The sequence below is a fragment of the Mastigoproctus giganteus genome, chromosome 12 (assembly GCF_048544385.1).
Source record: "Mastigoproctus giganteus isolate SK-2022 chromosome 12, ASM4854438v1, whole genome shotgun sequence".
Taxonomy (NCBI): Eukaryota; Metazoa; Arthropoda; class Arachnida; order Uropygi; family Thelyphonidae; genus Mastigoproctus; species Mastigoproctus giganteus.
The window spans coordinates 10,880,883-10,891,762 of NC_143586.1; the positions used below are offsets into that span (position 1 = coordinate 10,880,883).

Genomic DNA, 10,880 nt, shown 5'->3' on the forward strand with positions numbered 1-10,880 from the left:
GAGTAGGTGTGCGTTATATAGGCCTAATGAATCTGAAGAGTATAGTGAACAATTGTGCAGAGAAATAAAGTGGGCCAGTAAATCAGAATGTCATATAATGGGGGATTTTAACTTTCCAGATATTGACTGGAACCTGTGGATTGGTCACTCACACACTAGCAATACTTTTGTGGATTTATTGCGCAACTGTTTTCTACAGCAACATGTTCAAGAGGCAACCAGAGGGAGTAATACTCTTGATCTGATTATCAGCAGTGATTATTCATGCATTACAAATTTACAGATAAAGGAAACACTGAGTGACAATGATCATAATCTACTGATGTTGGAATTACTTAAAGATGTACGAAGAAAGGCTTAAGTTTTGCAAATTACAGTGTCTGGAGACTAGACACCTGCGAGGTGATCTGATTGAGGTGTATAAAGCCTTGAATGGTTTGAGCAAGCTCAATGCTGATGGGATTCTTCCTCTTGCTCAGAATAATCACCTGAGGGGGCAAAAATTCAAATTGAGGAAAGACAGATGTAGGATAGAAGTGTGGAAGTTTGCCTTTCGCCAGAGGGTAGTTGCTTGGTGGAACAGACTTCCATCCTTTGTTGTGGAAGTTGATAGCCTAAATAAATTTAAGGCTGAGCTGAACAGGTATTTGGAACAAACAGATAGGTGAAATGGGAGTGGTTTTTTTTTTTTTTTTTTTTCTGGCTGATGCTGCATAAGCTTGCTTTCTTGCATCATATGCCTCTACTGATGCTAATGCAACTACCATCGAGGCTAAAGGGAAGGGCTTTTGCTTCAGTAAGGGTGACTACAGGGGTCTCAGACAGTTTTTAAATTCTGTACAGTGGGATCAACTGATGATGTTACCAATGTTGAATTCAAAATGGGAAGCCTTCAGGGACTTAATTTTGGAGGCTACTAGGCTTTTAATTCCAACTAAGAAATACTGTTCAAGGTTTTGGCCTAAATGGATGTCAGATGAACTAATGAGGCTCGTGGCAGAGAAGAAAAATGTATGGGATGCCTATTAAGTATCAGGTGATACAGAAACCTATGGCAGATATAAAATATTTTGTATTCAAGTCCATTTTTCGTAATCAAAGGAGGTTAGACTGGGGAAGGCAGATTACGAGAAATTCTTGGCAAAGGATGCAAAGAAAAACAGCAAAGGGTTCTTTACTTATGTAAACTCTAGAAGGAAAGGGAAAAATCAGATTGGACCACTTAACATAGATGGATTGACTATTGATGATCATGCTCGGCTGATAAACGGAATGAGTATTCTGCATCTACATTCACACGTGAGGAGTTATTCAATGAGGGGAGTGCCAGAATTTTATCAAACAGGGAGCTAAGCGATTTTGTAATAACTGACAGCAAAGTGAAGAAATTGTTGAATTTAAACATAAAAAAGGGACCTGGGTTTGATGGGATCTATCCAATTATATTAAGGGAGGCAGCAAAGGAAATAAGCAAACCCTTTGCCATAATTATGAAAGCTATAATTATTATTAGCCATAATTATAAGTTCCCCATGGACTGGAGGTGTGAAAATGTACCACCAATTCACAAAAGGGTTCAAAAAGTGAAACAAGTAACTATAGAACTGTTAGTTTAACTTGTGTTCCAGGGAAAATAATGGAATCACTGGTTAAAGAAGCATTGCAGGATCATCTAGACAAGACTGTAGTAATAGTTAAGACAGCATGGATTTGATAAGGTGGGATCTTGTCTGATTTGATTGGATAGTATAATTATTGTTTACATTATTGTATCCAACAACATATTATTATATACATCACATTGAATACATTATAGTAACCAATTTGATTGGATACTACGATGTGGTCATAAATGAACTGAATACCAAAAATAATTTTGATATCATATACTTGGATTTCAGGAAAGCTTTTGATACTGTTGCACATGGAAGACTGCTGTACAGATTGGAGAGGTATGGCATTAAGTGTAAGTCGCTACAATGGATAAAGGGATGGTTGAGTGGGAGACAACAGAGAGTGGTAATCAATGGACACTGCTCTTCGTGGACAAATGTTATAAGTGGAGTTCGGTGTTTGGCCCATTGTTGTTTTGTATATTTATCAATGATAATGATGAAGGTATATCAGGTTTAATGTCCAAGTTTGAAGATGATACAATGGTTGTTAGGTTGTTAATGACAGTAAAGACAGTATGCTACTCCAACTGGATCTAGATAAGTTGGGAAAATGGGCTGAGAAGTGGCAACTGAAGTTTAACATGGACAAATGCAAAATACTGCATATGGGCAGCAATAACCGAAGAGAAACGTACCAACTGTGTGGTAATACACTCAGGGAAGTGGAAAAGACCTGGGGGTAATTGTGCAGTCAAATATGAAGTTCACTGAGCAGTGTAGATGGGCTCCCAGGGCAGGTCATGGAGTCTTGTCAATGATAATATATAGGAATTTTGCTAGAAGGGACAGGCAGGTGATTATCCCGTTATACAAGGCAATGGTCAGGCCACACCTAGAGTTCTGTGTAGAGGTCTGGAGGCCTCATTTTAGGAAGGATGTAGAGTTGCTAGAATGAGATTGGTGAGGGGAACAAAGGGGTTCTCTTACAAAGAGGCATAAGTTCTGCAAATTGTAGTGCCTAGAGAGTAGGCACCTGCGAGGTGATCTGATTGAGGTGTATAAGGCCGTGAATGGTTGAGAAAGCTGAAAGTTGATAGGATTCTTCCTTTTGCTCAGGTTAAGAACCTGAGGGGGCACGGATTCAAATTGAGGAAAGACAGTTGTAGAATACATTTGCGGAAATTTGCCTTTAGCCAGCGGGTAGTTGAGTGGTGGAACAGACTTCCATCTTTTGTTGTGGAAGTTGATAGCTAGAATAAATTTAAGGTTGAGCTGGACAGGCATTTGGAACGAACAGAGGGGTGAAATGGGAGGGGTTTTTTTTTTTTTTTTTTTTTGGCTGATGCTGCATAAGCTTGCTTTTTTTTAGCATCATATGCCTGTACTAATGCTAATGCTAACTGCATAGAAAACCACAGTCGATTTCTGCTGGCATTGAATCGACAGTAGAATTTGAATCTGCCGCCATTGTTTTCGTATCGATATAGCAGATACTGGAAGTTTCTATGTCGCTTGTAGCAGTGTAATCAGTATCAGCAAAGGATTATAAATTATAGCACTACTTACAATTTCAATAATTTAACTTGCCACATAGATCATAACGTTCAACAGTAACATTCGTAGAACTTTTAGAATCAGTGATTTGGCATAGACAGCTATTTATGAGAGTTCAAACCACGTGGGTGGCAACAGATAGTTAAATTTATTGTCTATTATAACTACTTAGATTTTACAAACGTATTTTTTAACTTAATACATATAACAACTTACGTTTTACAAATGTAATGTTACAACTTAATACATACAACTTAACTTGATAGGAGATATGAAATTCATCTAACGTAAATTAGTAGGAGATACAACTCAATATTGAAATATATATATATATACACACACTATTATTATTGCATTGGGATATAAGTTAAGTATTATATTTTTAATTGTCTTGAAATTTAATCGAAATAATGTCTCAGACCAGAGCAGCAAAGCAAAAGGCTCAAGGTAGTGGGAGTGTTGTGGTTGTTCTCTGAATCAACGGGGAATGTCTTTGTATATGCTCGATGTAAGGAGTGTGAGGAAATCATGCATCAACTCAGCATTGTTATGGACCTTTATAAGAGCTTGAAGAACAGAGTACATGCCCTTAAAGGATTTAAATTGAAGAGACCATCAAGCTCTCAGCTGCCCATATCAATGCCAGAGCTTGCACTTCAACATCAGTCAACACAGCAGCAATTCACAAGGCAGAATGCACTGGTCCCACAGGAACTAGTTGTTGTCGGTGACTCAATTGTCAGGGAAACGTGGAATATAATATGCAAAAAGGATAAGTGAAACAGGACCAGGGTATGTCTGCCAGAGAAAAAAGTTGAGGACATTGTAGAGCAGAATCATCTTTTAAGGGCACAAAAACACGATATTGTTGTACACATTGGCACTAATGATATTAAGAGTAGGAGATCAGCGGAATTACAGGTCAGGTTGAAAAAAGTGTTGAGTTAGGGTTGAATTTGAAAGTGTCTGCAATTCTGCTCAGACGTGATAGGAGAGAGTATATAAGGAGAGACTTGTCAATCAATTCTGCCCTGAACAGATTATGCTAGGCTCATGGGGTAGAATTTTTTCCAGCCTGGTCCATGCTTGTTAACAGGAGAGACTGCTTCTACAGGGATCGGATATACTTAAATAAAAAGGGTTCAAGAATATTTGCTGATGCTGTTGAGGCAGCATTAGGTGAGTCAGAAAACTACTAACTTGGGGGGATATACAGATTAGTAGATTAACAGTACCTGCTGGCAGAGTTGAAAGTGATTCTTGCACTGCTTCTATTGGAATGAGCAGCAGCCTGGAAAACAAGATGCAGGGTATTTCAGAGACTGCTGTGAGTCACTGCAGTACACGTAAACACATGAGTTGTGTTAGGGTAGCTAAGAATAGGAACAGGTTCATGTATACTTGTATGGACAACAATGTTGGGAGTAACAGAGGTAAATTCAAGGTAAATGAATTTGAGGTGTTGGTCAAAATATCAAAGGCAGATATTTTTGGGAAATAGGAATGTGGTGTCACACAGATACAAGGAATGCTGAATTGGAATCTGAGGAGTACAATGTGTACAGAAAGGATAGTTAGCAAGGAGAGGTTATGCTATTAGTTAAGAAACACAAAATCTAAGGAAATGCAGCCAGTTGATTTGGGTGGACAGTGCACTGTTGAGTCAGTTTGGTGTGACTTAAACACTGGCAAAGTAAAATTGAGAGTAGGAGTGTGTTATAGGCCTAATGACTGATGAGTATAATGAACAACTGTATAGAGAAACAGACTGGGCCAGTAAATCAGATTGTCTTATAATAGGGGATTTTAATCTCCCAGATACTGACTGGAACTTCTGGGTTGGTCACTCACACAATAGCAAGGCTTTTGTGGATTTATTGGATGATTGTTTTGTTCAGCAGAATGTTCGGGGGAGGGGGGGCAACTAGAGAGAGTAATACTCTTGATTTGATTATCAGTAGTAATTCTTCATGCATTAAGAATCTGCAGATAAAGAAACCACTAGGTGGCAATGATCACAATGTGCTGATGCAGGATTTACTCAAAGAGGTAACTACCATTAAGGGTAAAGGGAAAGATTTCTTTCATATAGGTGACTACGGTGGTCTGAGACATTTTTAAATTCAATACAGTGGGACCAACTAATGATGTTATCAAAAGAAAATTCTAAACGGGAAGCATTCAAAGAATTAATCTTGGAAGCTACTAGGCTTTTCATACTAACTAAGAAATATTGTGTCTAATAAATATTGCCTAAATGGATGTGATGTCAGATGAACTAATGCAACATGTGGCAGAGACGAAAAATGCATGGGATACATATAAATTAACAGGTGACATAGAAGCCTATGGAACATATAAGCTGGTCTGTATTCAAGTCACAAAGGACATTAGGCAGGCAAAGGCAGATTATGAGAAATCTTTGGTAAATGATGCAAAGAAAAACAGAAGAGTGCTTTGCTCTAGAAGGACGGGGGGATGAATCAGATTGATCCACTTGATATCGATGATTCAAATGTTGATGATCCTGCTCAGGTAGCTAGGAAACTGAATGAGTATTTTGCATCTACATTTACACATGAGGAGTTATTAGGGAGGGTACTACCAGAGGTGTATTAAACTCTGGGAGTGAACTAAATGATTTTGTAATAACTGAGAGCAAAGTGGAGCAGAAACTGTAGAAGATAAACATAAGAAAAGCACCAGCGGTGGATGGTATCTATCCAGCTATATTAAAGGAGACAGCAAAGGAAGTAAGTAAACCATTAGCCATAATTATGAGAGCTTCCTTGGACTCAGGGAAAGTACATATGGACTAGAGATGTGCAAATGTCGCAATTCGCAAAGGAGGATCAAAAGGCGACATAATTATCATTAGCATTAGAAGAGGCATATGATGCAAGAAACCAAGCTTATGCAGCATCAACCAAAAAAAAAAAAAAACACGCTCCCATTTCACCCCTCCGTTCGTTCCAAGTAACTATCCAGCTCAGCCTTAAATTTATTTAGGCTATCAACTTCCACAACAAAGGATGGAAGTCTGTTCCACCAACCAACCACCCACTGGCTAAAGGGAAACTTCCGCACATCTATTCTATATCTGTCTTTCCTCAATTTGAATTTATGCCCTCTCAAATGATTATTCTGAGCAAGAGGAAGAATTCTATCAGCATTGAGCATGCTCAATGCTTTATACACCTCAATCAGATCACCTCGCAGGTGCCTAGTCTCCAGACACTGTAATTTGCAAAACTTAAGCCTTTCTTCATAAGAGCAACCCTTTGTTCCATTCACTAATCTTGTTGCCCTTCTCTGTACTCGTTCCAACAGCTCTACATCCTTCTTAAAATGAGGCCTCCAAACCTGTATATAGTACTCAAGGTGTGGCCTGACCATTGCCTTATATAAGGTGATAATCACTTCCTTATCCCTGTTAGAAAAATACCTGTATACCATTGACAAGACACCATGAGCTACTCTTGCAGACCAACTGCACTGCTCAGAAAACTTCATATCTGCCTGCACAATTATCCCCAGGTCCTTTTCATTCTCTACCACTGTCAGTGTAGTACCACAGAGTTGATACGTCACTCTGGGGTTGCTGCTTCCCATATGTAGTACTTTACATTTGTCAATGTTAAACTTAATTTGCCACCTCTCAGCCCATCTGCTCAACTTTTCTAGATCCTGTTGCAGCAGATTACTGTCATTAGTGCCCTTACCAACCATTCCAACCTTCGTATCGTCTGCAACAAGGACATTAAGCTTGATATACCATCATCAATATCATTTATAAATACAGAAAACAATAATGGACCCAACACTGAATCCTGAGGGACTCCACTAAGAACATTAGTCCACGACGAGCAGTGTCCATTGATAGCCACTCTGTCTTCTCCCACTCAACCATCCCTTTATCCATAGCAGCATTTTGCCTCCAATGCCACACTGCACCAATTTGTGCAGCAGTCTTCCATGTGCAACAATATCAAAAGCCTTTCTAAGATCCAAATATATGATATCAAACTTATTCCCTGCATCCAGTTCCTTTGTGACCACATCATAGTATCCAATCAAATTGGTCAAGCAAGACTTTCCCTTAACAAAACCATGCTGTGTCCGAGCTATAACTGAAGTCTTGTCTAGATGATCCTGCAGTGCTTCTTTAACCAGTGCCTCCATTAACATTCCTGGAACAGAAGTTAAACTAACAGGTCTATAATTACTTGTGTCGGCCTTTGATCCTGCTTTGGGAATTGGGGTCACATTTGCACATCTCCAGTCCATGGGTACCTCCCCTGAGTCCAAAGAAGCTCTCATAATTATTACTTCTTTTGCTTACTTCCTTTGCTGCCTCCTTTAATATAACTGGATAGATCCCGTCCACCTCAGGTGCCTTTCTTGTATTTATCTTAAACAATTTCTCCTCCACTTTCCTCTCAGTTATTACAAAATCATCCAGCTCACTGGCAGAGTTTAACTCACCTCTGGCATTCCCCTCCCTGAAGAACTCCTCATGGGTGAATGCAAATGCAAAATACTCATTTAGTTTGTTAGCCACCTGAGCAGGATCAACAGTTGAACCATCAATATCCAGTGGACCAATCTGATTCATCCCATTCCTTCTAGAGTTTACATAGATAAAGAACTCTGTTGTTTTTCTTTGCATCCTTTGCAAAGGATTTCTTATAATCTCCCTTTGCCTGCCTAATCTCCTTTGTGACTTGGTTACAGACCAGCTTATATCAATCATAGGCTTCCATGTCACCCATTAATTTATATGTATCCCGTGCATTTTTCTTCTCTGCCATATGTCTCATTAGTTCATCTGACATCCACTTAGGCCTAAACCTTGAACAATATTTCTTAGTTGGTATGTAAAGCCTAGTAGCTTCCAAGATAATTTCTTTGAAAGCTTCCCATTTTGAATTTGCTGTTGGTAACATGAACAGTTGGTCCCACCATATAGAATTTAAATGCTATTCTCAAACACCGTAGTCACCTTTCGAAAGCAAAAACGCTTCCCTTTACCACTGATGGTAGTTTGAGTAAATCCCACTTCAGCACACTGACCACTGCCACCTAGTGGTTCATTTATCTGCAGATTCTTAATGCATGAAGAATCACTACTGATAATCAGATCAAGAGTATTACTCCCTCTAGCTGCCTCCCAAACATGCTGATGTAGAAAACAATCATCCAATAAATCCACAAAAGCCTTGCTAGTGTGTGAGTGACCAACCCACAAATTCAGTCAATATCTGGGAAATTAAAATCCCCCATTATAAGACTCTCTGATTTACTGGCCCACTCTATTTCCCTGTACAGTTCCTTATTATACTCATCAGAGTCATTAGGCCTATAGCACACTCCTACTCTCAATTTTGATCTCCCAATGCTTATGTCACACCAAACTGACTCAACACTGCACTGTCCAGCGATGTCGACTGTCTTCACTTCCTTGGATTTTATGTGTTTCTTAACTAATAGTATAACCCCTCCTCCCTTCCTATCTTGTCTATCCTTCCTGTACACATTGTACTCCCCAAATTCCAGTTCTGCGTTCCTTATATCTGTGTGACACCACGTCTCTGATATCCCAACAATATCTGCCTTTAATGTTCTGAGCAATACCTGAAATTCATCAAATTTATTTACCAAACTCCTAGCATTGGTGTACCTGCAAGTATACCTGCACCTGTTCCTATTCTTAGCTTCCCTAACATAACCCATGTGTTTACTTGTACCGGAATGACTCCCAGCAGTCTCTGAAATACCCTGCATCTTGTTTTCCAGGCTGCTGCTCATTCCAATAGAAGCAGTGTAAGAATCACTTTCACCTCTGCCAGTGGCTATTGTTAATCTATTATTCCTTGTATCCCCCTAAGCTAGTAGTTTTCAGACTCGCCTAACACTGCCTCGATACCTTTTTATGTATTGATTAAAAACAATGAGTAGATCCTTTAAATGGATTAACCAGAGGGGCTCACATCTGGTGAGCATGGGTTTGGCTCACCCATGGTTCTGATCTGGATATCACCATTCGTCTCCTTTTTGGTGATTCTCTCTCTCAGGATACTCAAATTTTTTTTGGCTGGTGCAGCATAAGCCTCAGGCTTCCTTGCACCATATGGCTAATAATATAAATGCCTTCTGACTGGCTACTGAATAATGAACTAGTTCTTCTAATAATACGTACTATTATTTACCAATATTATAGCAATGCTTATGGAAAAAAAAAATTGGTGACAGGCCATTCACTCCCAATGTTACTGAAACTTCACTAAAAAAAATAAAAGGCTAAACAATCTTAAAATAGGTATATAGCTTTAAAAATACTAGAATGACAATGATTAAAAAACTGCATTGGCCACAACTTCCATTTATGCATTGCTTTCCTTTGCTTATTAAATTTGTAATACTTAATATTAAATAATTTTTCGACACACATACTATGGGAAATGATTTACACTAAGCAACTAAAACCAAGAGATTTCCTATTATAATATAAACCATAAATTAACATAATCAAAAGATGCCTTTAAACAGTACCATTCGTATACATGTAAAAGAATAATCTAACCCAAAAATACTGAATGTTATGAATTCCAATAATGTTTAAGACGTTTATGTTGTATTTCCTTATAGAAGTGACCTCTTAATAATAAGGCAATAAAACTTTTTCTATAACAAAGCTTGTTCTGATCCTTCAATCTTTTCTGAAGCTTTTGTTAAAAGCTTCTAACAACGTTTTGGTTCATCGTCTAAAGAGGACCCACTCACTTACCAAGGGCCTGCACGCTTGCGGTACGCACTTTGGCATGTTGGTGTGACACTGTCTTTACCAGTGGTTTCAAAAGAGAGTCGGACTGTAAATGAAAACGGGTCGGAATAGCATTTGCAAGAAAAACAACACATGCACAGCTTTCTTTTTTAACCTCTGGAAAGGGATCGATAATAGTCATACTCAATATTTTAACATATTCATTTAAGTACTGTCCCACTCGTTCTTTGCAGCGCTCAACTGTCAATGTCAAAGTCTGCACTTCCACTAGACGAACTTCTTCTGAAAGTTCAATAAGTTCTTGGTTTCCCAGCCTTTGTACAAATACTGTTATAACATAAGGCAACAATTCTCCAGGATGAGACACAGCACTCAAAATTTCTCTTAAGATGTCAGCTGCCAGTTCGCGGCATTTTTCTACTGGATCGCTAAGACACCTCAAAACAGGCTGATATATTTGGTTTCCTAAAACCTGCAGTTCCTCAGCATTACCTTCAACGACTTGATGAGTAAACGCCTTCCTAATAAATTCCAGATTTTCCTTCCTAATAGATCTACTTTCATCTTTTAATAAGTTTAAAGATCGTGACAGAGAACTACACACAGGAGTATGTGGAGCGGGAAAGGCCATCCCCAAACTAAGAGATTTATACAAAAATAAAAATCAACCCTTCTTCACATGTGGCAACGCACACAGTAATGGTTCTGATACCAGAAACCACAGAGTTCAGTGCATGAAAATGTTGCTAGGATACCAAAAATTAAAACAGACTAAGATGTTATATAATTGATTGGTGATAAAAGAGCCATCTATGATATATCAATGAAATTACGGCATTAAAAATCTCAGCATTAAAAGTCTTTATATACCGCCTGTATATAAATAATAATAAAAATAATTCTTGATTATACACTAGTTCGTCCAC

At 38.5% G+C, this 10,880-nt stretch overlaps 1 protein-coding gene across 1 annotated transcript in view; it reads right to left on the minus strand.

The window, feature by feature from the left end:
* Dnaaf5 (Dynein axonemal assembly factor 5) overlaps positions 1–10,643 on the minus strand; it is a 124,709-nt gene extending 114,066 nt beyond the window's left edge. Inside the window, exon 1 of the mRNA XM_090386606.1 lies at positions 9,958–10,643. Within this exon, the coding sequence (XP_090242732.1) occupies positions 9,958–10,585 (628 nt within the window). The 5' untranslated portion in view covers positions 10,586–10,643. The remainder of the gene's footprint in view (positions 1–9,957) is intronic.
* Positions 10,644–10,880: the final 237 nt, after the last annotated feature.